General features: G+C 40.6%; 1 protein-coding gene across 8 annotated transcripts in view; it reads right to left on the bottom strand.

Moving 5' to 3' along the window:
* NEDD4L (NEDD4 like E3 ubiquitin protein ligase) overlaps window positions 1-16518 on the bottom strand; it is a 311088-nt gene that overhangs the window by 120271 nt on the left and 174299 nt on the right. For 6 of the 8 annotated variants that reach the window (XM_079108662.1, XM_079108663.1, XM_079108664.1 and 3 more), the window contains exon 1: window positions 11558-12817. In XM_079108662.1, the coding sequence (XP_078964788.1) occupies window positions 11558-12691 (1134 nt within the window). In that variant the 5' untranslated portion in view covers window positions 12692-12817. Of the gene's footprint in view, window positions 1-11557; window positions 12818-16155; window positions 16210-16518 lie in introns of those variants that run through there. The other 2 variants (XM_079108668.1, XM_079108669.1) reach the window with 1 other exon arrangement.

Raw genomic sequence — 16518 nt, 5'->3', positions numbered from 1 at the left:
GTCTGTCCCTCGGCTCAAACCCCCTCCTGTTCCCTTCTGTCCCCTCACCTCTCCACAGGGCCCTTCCTGGCATTTGGACCCCAGGACCATTCCTTCCTTTTTGAGCTGCACCTCTATCCCTGTTCACCCAGTTCCAGCATGAGCACATCCCTACCATTCCTCCTACTCTCTAGGCACCTGAATGTGCAAGACCTTTGAATTCACCCATCCCTCAGTCTGGCATGATCTCCTTTTGCCATCCCCTCAGCCTCTATCACCTAAGGGAGGCCATCAGTGGCTACCCCACGTAGGCCTCAACCTGGCCCACTCCAAAGGCCCCCACCCCCACCCCAGCATTCTTTGCAACTCTCTTCCTCATCTCACAGTTAATTCTCACAACTTATCTGTTCACCTGTCTCCCTGCTACCAGAACATAAGCTACAGGAAGGCAGGTTTGTTCTGTTCACTGTGGTATACCCAGAATTAGGCGAGGGGACCTGGCAGGCAGTGGGAGCTCGCCAAGTTCCTTTAGTGATTGTTTACATTTTATCTACAAAGCAACTTAACAAAGCTGTCTTAGGGGTCCCCAGAGGGCTACCCAGGGTGGTTCTACCCATTTGTTCAAGCAGCAAAAAAAATTCCATCTGTGAGAAAGAAGAATTTTTTTGTTTTGTTTTCTCGTGCTGGGGATGAACCCCAGGGCCTCGCGCATGCTAAACAAGTGCTCTAACACTGAGCTACACCTCCAGCTCAACAGGGGGATTTTAGGTAAGGTTTAAATAAATATTATAATCGCATGATTCAAAATCACATGACCATCTCCTTCACCCAGACACTCCAAATACTCCAACACAACACAGGCCCTGGGAGGGATCATCAACTCCTCAACCACCCAGACTATCGCTGCCCCTTTCTGAGGACGTGGACATGGGCAGGATCTCTTTACTTCACTGCCTGAGCTCTTCTGATGAGCACTGTTCTTCAATATGGAGGTACTAGCAAGTGGGGGAAGGGCGCAACTACAGCTTTTTCTCTTTCACTTAAAACCCCACATAAATACAATGCAATCTTCTTTCACAAAGAATCCCCCTCCTTAGTGCTTGATGAGAAAAGACCCTAAGGTATTTTTCTAGATTAAGCAACTATGTGCTTTTTCTTTCTTTTTATGCCCCTTTTTCCAAGCTGTCTTTTCCATGAGTCTGACTTCTGGAGAGTCACAGAAAGACCTTCACTGGATTATTGCAAAGTCACAATCCCTGCCCTCCATTTGGCCAGTATCGTTTTCGGGTTTTCCTGTTCTTGGGTTAGAGCAGAGGCTCTCTGAGCCCAGCAAACCACTCAAGGCAGTAGCTCACCCAAGGTCACATCAGGGTCTGTCTCTCATTTGTGTACAGGTTCTGTTTTCCCACAAAATAAGCCACTCCTTGGGAATAGGGATGAGCCCCATGTCCCCCAAACTCTAGCTACCCTTCCAAAGTTTAAAATGTCCCACATCTTTCTGCCATGAAACAGCTAACCTTCTTTTCAGAGGTCCTCCTAGAGACCCAAAGACTCAAATTCCTTAGGAACTTTCTCAGTTATGTTTTCTCAAGTGATTCCAGCATTACCCCTTAAGGCAATGGGCCTTCATTCAAAGAATAATAGAGTCTTACAGTTATTGATTTTAAAATAAGAAATGTGGAAACTTTTTTAAAAAATTAAGCTCCAAGTTAAGTGACAAAATGAATGTGAAATTAATACCTAACAATCAGAATCAGAATATTTTAAGTACTTAATCATATAAACTTTGAGAAGCATATTCTTGTGGACACCAGGGTTTTTGTAAGTAAAAACAATGACACATTAAATACCAGTTGACCTAATCTACGTGTGTATGGGCTGAAATCAAAATTTCAAATTTTAAAATTCTAGGTGACAAATACATTGAAGGAAAGACAGAAAGAGCATTCATTTTTCAAAAGGTCTAATGGCTTAGACCTGGACATTACTGCACAATCATCAAGCTATTATAACAGCAGCTGGTACTCTGGAAAACATTTCTTTCCATTCATCTCGTTTATGGAAAGCAAACCTACCTTAAAAGCAGAGAAAAAACATCTAAATCAAGCCTTCGGCTTAGATTTGTAACTTTGCCTTAATTCACTCCAACATTTCAAAACTCAAGGGTTTTAGAACCTAAAATTAACCCTAAATGTTTACAAAGCATTCTAAAGTCATATCCATAAATATTGCCACCAGCAATTTCGTATACTATTTGCATTCTCTATTTCTCCCATTTTATTATGTTCATTTTTATAACATAGAAGGTGCAATTTAGAGCTGGATTTTTCTGCCTCTGTTGTTATGTGTGATTCCCTGGCACGTATACTTCCCAGAGCAGGGGCGGGAGAGTCAGAAGGGTAGGGAAGTTCAGCATTTTTATAGTATTTACCAGAACTTTTACTAGATAGATAGGAATTCACTGGCAAAAATATGCATATAGAATTATAGGCACCAAAAAAGATATACTATATGAGAAACTTCAGAATACATTGAGAAAAACAACTGTTATTTTCCTTTTTTTTTTTAAATTTCAGAAATCTAATATTTTTATATGGCTTATCCCATTCAACTTTTCTTTGTGATTTCCTTTTCTGCTTCTAATGTTAGGATTTTACCATCCTTCAATTTTAACTGCTGCTTATTCTATAATGTGCCAAATTTTAAATGAAATTATTTAATTTTTACTTTGAACTATTGGTGCATGGTGAGTTTTCTTTTGTTCAATCTAAATGCATATAATATCTAAGGGTGTGAACTGTATATAGTTGAGATACCATTTCCTGTATCATAATGCAGGGCAAAGAGCAGCATTTTCTTATATAAATGTCATTGTAAACAAAAAGAACTCCAGGGAAGCTTTCAGCATATTCGTTTCCTTAGTTCCTTCAGGATAAATTCTCCACTGCACATATAAACAGTTAACTGTGAACCCTACAAGTAAAGCGTGCTATTCTCTGTTGGAGTTATGTTCCTACAGTATGATATGACAGTGAAGGTGACAGTTACCCGCTACACCATCCAACGGCAGGAACTGAGTCTTGGTAGCTCTTGCTGCTCAGACCAGTTCAAGCAGGGGTGCAGAGACCCTCTCCGAGGAAGGGGCCAGTCAGAAAGGAATTCATCCAAGACCACAATGGATGAAAAGCAGAGGGGTGTTCCTGCCAAAAACTACACCCCAAACTTCTTCAGTGACATTTCACAGTACAAAATGATTTCCCCATACCTGTTAATCACAAACAAGACAATTCTTGTGCAAACACAGCCACCACATCCCTGGCAGTCACTTCTACCTTCGGTCCCCGGACAGGGCTTCTCCTACCCACCCGACTCAGACAAATCTGGTTATCTTCAGGATGCAGCTCCAAACTCCATGATGTCACTCCTGCCCCTCTCGCCTGCCCCTGTGAAAGCAGCCTGTCGCCCGCTGCCTGCTGGGAGTCAGGCCTGCTTAGGGCCTGCTCTCAGGAACAAAGGCTTTCTCTGGATGGGCCTCACAAACTCAGCTGTCCTGTCTCTCCACGGGACCGAAAGCTCTACAAACCAGGTTCCCAAACGTCTATTTCCAACATCAAGAAGGTCAACACTTCATATGCAGCAGTTATTAAAAAATTATTATTGGATCCTTGAGATGAAAAGGATATCTTTGACATTGCCAAAGTCATGCTCTCATATTCCTCATCTTTGAAATTCAAGGAACCGGACTACGTAATAATTTAAAGCAACTCCACTCTATTTTATGAAACTAAAATAAAAAATGACTCCTGCACACATTAGCTGGAGAAAACTGCCATCCTCTGGAATGGAAAGCAGGAATACCTCTTGCTAAGGTAATGTCAATGGAGGGTGCAGGCCAGTCTCAGGCACACGGCATCCTGACCCCAATAATACAAGCTGATGGGTGCAGCACTGGATCAGGATTTTTAAAAAGCATAGTTTCTACTAATAAAAGAGGTTAAATCAACTTAAACATTGAAACTAAAATGTTTCCAGTTATATCACAATTTAGTATAACTTTTAAAAATATTTTATGTATTTATTAATTTATTTATTTTAAGTGGTGCTGAGGATAGAACCCAGGGCCTCACATGTGCCAGGTAAGTACTCTACTACTGAGCTACAGCTACAGCCCACTTTAGTATGTCTTTAATCAAGTGTAAAGCACAGTTAATAAGGTCATATCAGACAGATGTTATGCTTAAACTATTTTAACTCAAGAGGAAGATGATACCAAAGAATCCCAGAGCATGCTGTTGGCTTACTGTGGTCAACTGGGGCTGAATTCCTTAAGAAAGTCAGAGGATAAGTCAGTTCTGCAATGAAACTCTTAGCCTGACAAACTCCCAGGGGCTGGGGTTGTGACTCAGTGGTAGAGCGCTTGCCCAGCACATGTGAGGCCCTGGGTTGGATCCTCAGTACCACATAAAAATAAATAAATAAAGGTATTGTGAATATCTATAACTAAAACAAAAACCTCCCAGGTCTGAAGAAGTGGCAGATTGGAGTTTAGAGAGCATTTCTATTTCATCTCAACTTTTCTATTCAACTCAAATGTAAAAATCTGGACCAGAGTCATTTTTTCCTCTCCATCAAGAGGTAAATGCCTGGTCCTGCATTTTAAAAGAATATTAGAAAAAACTCTCAAGGCATATGATTATGAACTGTTTAAAAAAGTCAAGGAAATGGATGAATTATGACACATACAGGTCACTGTGTGTTAAGAGTACAATTCTTGACTGATCTACAGGAACAGACTTCAAATCTATCAGGAACTATTTGAATCATCTGGGACTTACATGCTACTGAGACCCCCAGCCCACCTCACCTCCCTCAAAGAGGTAGACAAGATGATGAAGGATGACTTGGGCCGAGAGCAGATGCCTCAAAGTTACCACATGGGGAGTAAAAGCCACTTAACTCACTGTAATCTATAAAAACTGACTGCGTGACTCTAGGGACCTAGGAACAGCAGAATTTCCTGGGAAATTTCTGGTCTTTTGCTACCTGGGGGAGTTTCCTCCATTCTTTTTACTGTGTATACGGCACAATAATTAACATTAAAACACAATCAAAAAAATGAGAAATTATACTCCATTTATGTATGATTTATCAAAATGCATAAATGCATTCTACTGTCATATATAACTAATTAGAACAAATAAAAAATTTTTAAAAACAGAATGATTTCAAAGAAGTAGCAGGCTGGGCAGGCACTGAAGGAACTGATAAAAGTAACTAAATTCAAAATGTAGAAACCATTGTCAAAACCAAAGAAAACAGGGCTCCTTTGGCTCATCTTCTGATACCTTCATTTCATGGCCTTGATTCAGAAGTGTCATAACAGGCTATGCTTCTAAAACGATCCATGTAAAAAAACCAGACTTCTTGAAATTTAATCTACTCCCTCCTCCTTCCTGAAAACGAAACTTCCTGTTATAATATGGTGATCCTGGAGACACTCATACTCGGAACACAGCATGACACCAGCCAGGACATCAGGGACTTACACTCAGGCCCACTCACAACAGGCCACCTGTCACCCTTATTTACTTATCCTCCTCTCTTTCCCAGTCTGCCCAAGTAGGCCACAGTGGAATAATCACAAGAATTTTTTAAAGAGGGAATTCCACCAAGAATATTATGCATTCATGCTACATGGAGTTAAGGCTGTTTCTCAAAACTTTTCCAAACTCTCCTTTGGTCCAGAAATATTTTAGCTAATATTTTCTACAGTCCATCCTTTAAGGCCTATTTAACTTTTCAATCTGGAGAGGAATATACATAGCAGGTAGATCTGTTTTGGTGTGCTCTCTTACACAGGATAAGGAATAAATGCTATGCTGCTTGGTGAGAATTAAAGGAACCAGAAGATGGCAGACATGATAACAAACCTCTGAAATAATCACTAGCTAATTCTGGATTGGGTTTCCTCAAGCTTCTTTTGGCATTTGCAAAGGAAACTTAGATATTCTGGTACCCATACACTGAACCAACAGTTTCAATGCCATCTATGAATTTCATTTTTTCCCATTTGCAAATGTCTTGGCAGTATAATTAAGAGTTAAAAGGGGGGAAATGTCTTTAGGCTAGCTAATCTCTCTTAGTAATAATAATATGCAGTTATTTTTATTTAAAAATCTGCTTGATCATTTGAAGTTGGCACAAGTGCATTACCACTTGGATTAGCCTCAGCTACACAAAAATCTTCATCGACTAAACAGAAATTCGACTTTTATAAAATTTTAAAATAATTCTGACATGGAATAAATTCCTTCTGGTCTTGTTAACTGTTATGTAGAAGCAGCAAATTTCTAATATGTATTATAAAATTGGAGATTTCAATGACTAGAAACTCTGTCTGGCCAAAGCAGCTGTGACGTTTATGAAAACCTTTTGAAAGGCAACAATCTAATAAGTCATGTTCCCCACATATGTTCCTTGTTTTTAAATCATGCGATGTAAAAATTTCATACAGATAACAAATCACTGGAAAGCAATTATATATAGCAAAATAACTTGGTAAAATTATGTAGGAAATGCAGTCAATGTTTTTAATATTTCAAAAAATTAATATGGAAAATGTAATCAATGAGCCTCTTCTACAATGCATAGCTCACAAGTCAATTCTTTGCAAGAATGAATGACATCATCATAGGGCAGTGTCGAGGACAAAGAAGGATAACCACAGGATGGCAGAAAAGACATCAAAGCTGGTTATTAAAGTTAACACTTTAAGGTATGCCACCAATGCATGCTGTCCTTGTATTTAGTGCCATAAGGATCAAAAACTGACTGTTCAAGCTAACCTGATTAACTTCCTAAGGAAAGGACTTGTACGCCTGGCTCATGACCAGGTGCCAGTACAGATGCTGCCTCATTTAAACCTAACTAAGCCTAGCTAGCAACCCAGGAGCTGTTTTGTTTGTTTGTTGGTGAAGAAACCCAGAAAGCTGGACATTTTGTTCTCATTAAGCTTACGAGGGAGTAACTACCCAAGGACCCAAAGCCAGTAATTGGCCAAGGCTGCTTTTTGGGTCCCCAAAGTTGTTTCCTCCCTCCATTAGATAAGTGCTACATGGTATCAAAGGAGTTACCTCCAAACTTTTTTGGCAAAAAAGTCACATCACAAGAAGCATTGTTGGCTTAACATTGCTTTTTAATCATGCAAATATATGTATGTATGCATCTATTATACATACGTGCCTTATGCATGTGTCCACTACACATACATGAGTACTACACATACATGTATCTATCAGATAAACAAGCATTATGCAAGCATCTTATACATGTGTCTATTATGCATACAAGTGTATCTATCATACATGTGTTTCTACAAGACACACCTGTATCTATTGTACATACACATACGCATCTATCATACATGTGTGCCTAATATATGTATCTACTTATGCACATGTGTTGAGTATCCATTATGTATTCACATGTGTATCTATTATACTCATAGGTGTGTATCACACATGTATTGTTCAGGCATACATGTGCATTTATCTATTATATTTGTGTATGTTATACATGCATTTGTGTATCATGCACACACATCTACCATGCATTCACATGTATATGTATCCATTACACATATATTACGCATACTTGTGTGTATATCTTACAATACATATATACCAGGGTCTAATTAGCATACAAAGCACACTATGATATACACAGAAGGTTAGCATACCTAATGAAAAGTCACATAGCTTCTTATAAAACAGTGGCTTAACCCTAGGTCACACGAGAGCTGGGAAGGCTGGGTGAGATGATGCCTCCACAATGGACAGTCATTCATATATACTAAGGAAATAAACAAAGGCAGTTTTCAAACTGTGAAGGACTAAAACCTAAGCCATCACTACAAGTCCCGTGCATTTGCATTGACAAATTTGAACTGGTGTCAACCCTATGCAGCACTGCCTACACGACCTTTTAAAGTGCTCCTGGAAATGGTTGAAATTTTTAAGTCCTATATTAGGCTACTATCATATATGACCACATGAAGAGAGATCACTGTTATCGCCGAAATGGGGGAAAAGTCTATGGAATCCAATCAGAAACCAAGCCAATGAAAGGAATACTACTTTTTCTCATTCCATTACAATGCTGATATTGTTTCTGTTGTATCTCAAAGCAATGTTTAAACACATGATACTCGGGTGTTTTTTTAGGGTAAAACAGAGACAATATATTAAAAACATCTCTAAATTTCAATATATTAAAAACATCTCTAAAATCTCAAACTGAAATTCCCTCCAAATAAAAATTATTTGGATGTTCCTTTGTTGTCCAATAAAATGATTTTTTATTCACAAAAGATTATCACACTATGTCTGCAAAACATATGCCCAATGAGGACACTAGAAAGCTCAGAGGGCCTGAAGGGGAAGGAATGGAGAGGACATTCCCTTCTTATCTGTGCGGGGAGAAGGTGTGATAATTCCTGGTTTTACCCTGTGGGTCTTCCTTTCTCTGTTTACCTTGAAAACTCCTGTGTCAGCAAGAAAGTGTGATAGTATGTAAAACTTTTCAATTAACTAGTGTAATGCTATATGCTATATTATTGAGTGTTTGTGGTACAGTAGACCGCAAACACTCTATAATATTAATGGAATCAGAAAGCTGGGTCCCCAAGCCTGTAAAATGCAAAGTTTAGTAGTCATTATGCACAGGACAGTGTCCTAAGGGGGCATAAGTGCCGCTAAAGGTTGACCCAGCTTTCTCAGAATAACTCCAGTGCAATTAAGAGGTTTGTAACCAAACCAAACAATCCAAGAACTCATTTACAACAACTGAGATATTTGTTAAATGACTAGGAATAATGTCATGGATTGAACAGATATTTTAAGAACTCTGAATTATTTTAGCCAATTATCACTGATGACTCTAAGAACCAATTCAGCTTTACTGATGGTGGGTGACCTGGTGGAAATCTATCATCACACAGGTTCCCCTGTAATTCTTCTAAGAATCTAGCTGGTTAACAGTTTTTGGAGTCAAGCTGCATCTTAGATTTAGTCATGGCATAATGTATGGAAGGCACAGACAGATAAAAGCACATAGCCTTAACTTTGTAGTAAGATCTAAGGCACAGCTTATGAAATTTGAGCACATTTGTAAAAGGAATCCTGACAGGTATTCCCAAATCAAAAAAGATTTCCCACATCATTCCAAAACCAGATTATAATGGACTTTAGTTGACTTTTCATGTAAACTTAATAATAAAATCCCCTTCTGACCAAGCAGCAGATATTTGAAACGCTAAAAAGGCCTGGTGGCAGCCAGACTGCAGACGCCCAAGTGAATGTTTTCCTTCAAGATAAATAAGGCCATGGCAGCTGCTGCCTGCGTCTAACAACCCTGGTCCATATGAATCAGGCAGAGTTGCTGAATGGAACAGACGGTTTCATTATGTGACCAGTTTTGATTTTTAAAGAAAAACGCTTTGCTTAAAAGAAAACCAGCTTATCGACCATGTCATAATTTATGTATGAATATGAAAATACATATATATGTACATAAACCATTCACTAGATAGAATTTATTCTCCATAATAAGCTCCTTATTCCACAATTTATATCTCTAACTTTATTTTCCACAGGATAGTCCTTCCACATTAGAGGAAACCTTGTAAGAAAGATACACAAAGCTTTTGGAAACATGTGAGATTTAAAAACATTTTTTTTTTTTTTCTCAGTTACTAGGCATGGACCAGAGGTGCTCTACCATTGAGCTACATCCCCAGATTTCATTTTGAAACAGGGTCTCTCTAAGTTGACAAGTTGATGAGACTGGTTTCTAACTTGCTATCCCCCTGCCTCAAAATTCCAGGTAGCTGGGATTATAGGTGTATGACCCCAAGCCCTGAACCAAATGAGATTTTAATCATATAAATTCACTTGTCCTCAACATCTGAACTGCAAACTAATTGAAGTGTTCAGTAATAACATAACTGAACAATCATCAAAGTTTCAGGATATGCATTTTTTTCAATCTTCATGTGGTAGGTGGTCCAAGTTCAGCATAGAATTGTGCTGCTGAACAAGAGGCCTAAAACTATCATGATGATAATTTCTTGGGGTGGCTAAAAGCTGCGATACTATCAAAACTCTATTTAAATTCGTATCATTGTATAATAAGTGATATGAGTTCAGGCCAAAATAAAGTATTTCCTTAAAAAATGGTTTGAGGCAACAAAAGAAAGGACTTACGTAATAAGAGAAATGAAGAAGAAAAATATACTTGCATTTAGCATCTGATTATACCTTCAAAATGGTGAAAATCAATGATGGAGCAGTGATAAAGTTTACTAGAGTCACAACGAATACCTCTGAACACAAAGCAGTTTAGAAAAACAAACAAACAATTCTAGAGTAATACTCAGCCCCTTACTTTGAAAAGACAATTCACAAGTGCAGTCCAAACACCTTTCATAATCACACCCCACAACTAGTAATCATATGGAATTCAGGAAAAAATAGCCAGTTCAAAATATAAGATGTTTCTTCTTTAAGAAAGCACTTGATGGCTAGTAATTCCTAGTAAAAAGAAAACCTGATTAAAGTTTTCATCCCACTCTCAAACTCTGAAAGCTGCAGAGTCATCATATGCCTGGAAGAGTCGGCAGCTGTCTTTCTGTGTTCCATTTCACTGAAAGGGAGCTAGTGAGAACATAGGCACAGCAGAGCCAGAATCTGCAAAGCGTCTATGTGCACAGCTGGAGGCAGGGTGCTTACCATTCTATACACAGCATCCTTGGCTTAGGCACTCCAGTGGGCAGTGTTAAGTTGCACTGCCACGCAACCTGACCATTAACACAGTCCCCAACACAGCTTCCCTAACCTTGGTCCATTAGCCAATCTGCTTCAAAAACACAGCTCTTACTGTTCCAAAAGTGACACTACTCTTGCTCAGTATTACCTAACGCGACAAAAATCAAAGACAATAAATTGTATAACAAGGACTCATCAGGATCCTCTACAATGAAAAGACCACGAGGAAGAACCAAACTTTATATACACTTAATTATTAAGAGATTAAAAGTTGAGTCTTTTGCAATACCCTCTCACTTTTATCAGAACTGATTCTTGTTTTTGTTTTAAAGTGTAGTCATTGGCTATATTAGAAAATGGTTTTAAAAATGCTTTCCAACGTCAACATGTATCTGGCACTGGCTTTATTTTGGTTGTTTGTTTTTTTGGTCAGATTAATTTTAATAATTTTTTAAAAGTCTTTTATTTGGAAGGAAAAATAAGAGTGTGTTTTGCTTGGATTTCTAAAATAGAGTTCTTTGAGGACCTAAAGAAAAGATATTTTATGAAAGGCTAACTAGTTTAATGGATCTCTACCAAACACTGGGTCACAAATCATCATCCCACAGTGGGGCCAAACGTTGGGTTCCACTCTCCTGAAGCAGGGAGACTCCCAGAACACAGGATGAAGTTTATTTTAATTATGCTGCAGAATAACTGAACAGGAATCTTCCTTTCTGAATGATTTGCACACTTAAATATGCGCACGGACTTACCGGGGCGCTGGCTCCCGGGGAATCAGGGCTCTTGGTAGTCTCCTCCTCAGGATTCTGGGGGGCTTCATCAGGTCCCCGAGTAACAAGAATTCGGAAATGCTGCTGCCCCGCGTTTTGATCTTGCCTGATCTTAAATGTGCACCCTTGACCCTGCGGAGTCCTCTCCATGGAATTTGTCCTACGGATCTCTGGAGCCATCCTGCCAGCCCGAGGTGGCGTCTCTGGGGCTCCTCTGTCTTCTGTAGGGCTCCCCCGCCCAGCTCGGGGCTGGGTAGGGTAGGACGTGCTCCTCTCTAGCCGAATGCGGGGATACCTCACCAACCTGTCCCCCTTTGTGCCGGTGAAGCCAAAATTGAGGTCCCCACCCAGTCCCGGAGCACCTTGTTGGGGCTGCTGCAACTGGAAGACAAAGCACCGTTTCCCAGAGCTTCCAGAAGCATCTGGAACGTGCTGCAATGACCAACGCCTGGGTTCAGGTGCAGCTGGGCCTGCCTGGCCATCGGGGCCGAAAGGCAGCAGCCGCACCTGGCGCACGTCTGCACTGGAGGCACGGTGCTGGATGCGCAGGCCAGGGGCAGCCTCCTCGGTGCTGCTGGCTGGGCCAGGGCACCGCACGCGGCGTCCGCATGTGCCATTGACCAGGGGCCCCGGGTCTCCGGCTGCCCTTGGAGGGGAGCTCCCGGGGGCGTCCCCTGGTGAAGGCTCTTGAGAGCTGCTCTGAGATGAGGCTCTTGTGGCCAAGGCGGTGGTGACCTGGTCCCCGAAGTCGGAGGCGGTGCTCGGGGGTCGGTCATCAGGGCCTTCGGGTGGGCCGCAGCCGTCGGTGGCACCATCTGCGGCCTTGCGCTGCAGGGAGATCTGCACCGATGAGCTGCGGGTGGGGCGGGCGTCAATGCCCGTGAGCAGCTGCGGGATGAACATGGACGTGCTGCGCTTGAGCGCGCCCACGCCTTCTTGCAGGCCACCGCCACTGTCCTCCCGTCCGTTCTGGGCGAAAGGGTGCGGGCCGCTTCTCCGCGGGAGGGTGTGGAATGCCATGAAAAAGTCGTCTTCTCTCTCCTGGTCTAGGATCTCTGACTCGGGGGCTGTGTTGCTGCGACCAGAGCCAAAATGAAACCGAAGCCGACGGGCCATGGTGACCGGGGGGCCGGGAGAGAGAGGGTGAGCGGCAACAAGAAGCCCGGCACTGCCAGAAGTCAAAACCCAAAGGCACCAGCTCCAAGAAAAAGTGTCCCATCTGCCAAACTGTTAGCACTGCCGCACCAAGAGCGACAGATAGCAGAAATAGCCCAAGTGGCAAGCGGCATTCCAGGCATGATTGGATAAGAGCAAAAAGCTCTCATCTACACTGTGACAGAGGGTAGGATGGCCAGAACCACATGACCGCGCTCTCCCCCTCCAATGCCAGCTTGTGGACTTAGTGCAGTTTCCCCCCTCTCCCTCTCATATTTTTTTTAACAGCAAGAGCCTGAAACAGCACCTTCCCAGCTGCTGCTGTCCCGTCAGAAAGCAGCGGCCCACAGCGGGAGCTCCCGCAGCTGACTGAGGCAGGAAAACACACCTCGAGCTGTGCTGCTGTAAATCTGACCGCATCACATTCACGGGACATTTCTTTCCCAACTACTCAGAGCGCTGGGAGTCTCCCACCGGTGCCAGGGATCTGGCATTAAACACAAGCACACACTGGTATGTCCCCACCTCCCCACCACACCAAGTAACCACAAGCAAAATGCAACTTAGCTCCATGGGGAGGGGCTGGTTCACAAGCGTCAGAGGTTATGTTTCTGTTATTTATGATATCACTACACTACCATGACGGAATGCAAACTAATAAAAGGTACTATAAATACGATTACACACCCCACCGAATCAGTGTCCCTTTAGTGGGAAATAATTAGACCATGATCTACAAGTAACAAAATAGCTACGTGGAGATGCACGGGGGCACAATTTACTACACAGCCAGCTGTGCATCTGGGCTGCCTCTTGCTACTAGGGAACTAGTTTTCATTTAAAAGGAGCACATGTGCATCTCACATGTAATATGATCCACACATACAGAAGTACCAGACAAAAAGAACTCAGCTGGAGAAAATATTCTCTCGTATGCCAGGTAAGTGAACCCCCTCATACAAATACAAAAAACAGGAAGGGAAGTCGACGGTGGTGTGCATGTGGGTTTTTTGTAGTAATTTAACTTAAATACTATACAAAGAAATGCTGACTCGTTTCCAGTAGGAAGTCGGCAATATTACCACAGTTGGGATTCAAACATGGAATCTTGCTATGTTTGCAATAAGCCAAAAAGGACCTAATAAAATAAAAGTGCACACTCAAAAAACTGTCATCGTTTTATAGTGAGCTTGGAAATATTCTGTGTGTTTTAAACTTAGTATTTACTATGATCCAGAAACATTAGAGGTTTATTTAGGAGAGGGTTAAAAAGGCTAAAAAAGGAGGGGAAAATACCAAACTGCAAAGAGTGACAAAAAGTTTATTTTAAAATCTGCAAAGCATAGCTTTGTCAACAGTTCTAGAGTCAAGGGTGTGGAAGATTAACTCTGTGTTTACACACATCCAAACCTGTTTTCTAAAAGCATGAGTTTTAAATGCTAAAAATGACCTCTCCGAGGAAATGGAAGCTAGCTTGTTTAAATCTAGAATTTCCAAGTACTACTATAGTCACGTATTATCTTCGCTGGATTAATAGCCAACAAAGAAAAAAAGCCACCACCACCAGCCAGCATTCTTTGCATAGTAACAACACTGCAGACAGCCTGGGGCAAAGCTAAGTATTAATATTATAAAACACGTTTGTTCAGATCAAGTTTGCATTCGCACCAGATTTCTCAAAAGCTTTGCATTCAAAGCCTTTTTTGGTTTGGAAGTATATTTCTGAACCATGGCAAGGTCACTCAACTACAGTCAGTATTTTAGATCATGGAAATGGAAAACTTTTTTAAACAGTGAATTTCCCTTAGAAAAAAACTAAATGATAAACTAGAACACATCAAACAAGAAGCATTTTTTCCCCCCATCAAATTTGACCCTTTCTTCTTCTTAAGAATTATTTTACTCAATAAAACAGAGACTAAGGATTAGTCTATGGAGGCCTCTGTGTCTCAGCGAGTTATGCTATATTACACTAAATACTGTCCATTCCTACAGTCCTGGATGGGTGAAAGGTGGAGAGGCAAGAACTGCACCCTCAGCAGAATACCTTCACACAAATAACAAAAGGGATTTAGTTACTCGGTGCTGCCAATTATCACCCCAAGCATACAACAACAGGGAGATGCAAAGTTCCCAGATCCCATATTTTTAATAAGAAACATACTAGGATGGTAGAGCAGAATCCCTTAGTTTTCTATTTTGGAGAATAATACCAAGCATATTAGATTAAATAACACTCCCAAATTCTACACAGAAGGGCAAAACTTCTGGTTATTCCCCAGCACTGGGCTGAAGCAAAGGAAAAAGGGGATTGAACCCTGGCAAGTCCCCTGACTTATGTGCTTAACTCTGTAACGGTTCTAGACCAGTGACCTCTTATCTATAAGGACAGGGAGTTGCATGATGTGTTTTAAGGCTCCTCCTGATATTTATTAATCTGAAACTATAACTTTGAAGTTTAGTTGTATTCTGCATAAACAAGGGTTCACATGAACATTTCTTTTAATCAATGAATGTGCATAAGTTTCAGAGAAGGTAATTTTGAATACAACTGACTCCATTGAGTTTAAATATCACTTCTGAAGTACCTTAAGGACTTACATATAACACAATAGTGTTCAGTGCCACAATGGGAATACAGTTCATGGGTACTTAATTAGTAAAGAAAGCAAAACACTAAGTCAGATTTGCTTCTAAAATATTTTGAAAATTAAATCTTAGTTATATCCCATTACCCCACATCAACCTATATATAAAATGCTAGTTTGTATCAGTTATATGCCTCAGGTGTATATCTGCTTTGTTTTGTTTTGTTTTTTGGTGGTGCTGGAAATGTAACCCAGGACCCTGTGCAAGTTAGGCAAGCACTCTACCATTGAGCTGCACACGGCCCTTACTTTTGATCTTTTAAAGGTAATTTTTAAGGATCCCTCTTGAGAAAGTACCACTTTTAAAACATAGCTTAATTATACCTAAGTGTAGATTTACTTTCTCCTATATGGTTAATTAGATTTTCATTTCCCCAGAGAATCACCATAGATAAGCTATGGAATGCATCATAGTAATTGCATTTAAAACCCCCCACATGTTTGGTTTACATGCCTGATGGCCTCTTTACAGACTTGCCTACCATTCTGTATTCCCCCAAACCAAAACACAAGCATTTAGGCTGAGCCTATCATCAATGACTTGCATTAATATTAACTGCAATAAAAAACAGACATATATTCATATGAATTTTCTGTCCTAGCAACACACAAATATTTGTTAGAATTAAAAACATTAATAGTAGAATAAAAATAGTCTTCTCTTTGGGTATGAATCCTGTTGGAAGTACAACCAAAAGACAGAGTTTGGAAGATGCTACTCTAAAAATACAGCGTTCAAGAAATGAAGCAAAATTCAATAGCAAGGGAATCACTCACCAATCTGTTTTCGTCGAATACTTCAAACAGGAGCCTGTGATTAGAAGGGTTTACCTAGAAGGAACACAAACAGTACTTTAGATATAAACAGAAATTGCTGGAAGGATGAAATAAGGGACAGCAAGAATAGGATAAAGCTTTATAATACATCCAACTGAACTGTTTAATAAGCAACCTGCTTTTCTGGAAATTCTCTCCTAAATAAAATTTTCTAGTATTGATTTTTCTATTATTCTTCTAATATTTAAACAAACCAGAAAAAGGCAAGGGTCCTTAGCTATGTTTCTAGAATAAGAAAGTCTAATTCTAAACAGCTTTAAAGAGTTCCTAATCTGCTGGACAAAGGTTTTCTCATGCCAATAG

Source organism: Sciurus vulgaris (assembly GCF_902686455.1).
Source record: "Sciurus vulgaris genome assembly, chromosome: 13".
Classification (NCBI taxonomy): domain Eukaryota; kingdom Metazoa; phylum Chordata; class Mammalia; order Rodentia; family Sciuridae; genus Sciurus; species Sciurus vulgaris.
The sequence above is the reverse complement of the archived record's forward strand: the minus strand, read 5'-3'. Positions and strand labels throughout refer to the sequence as shown.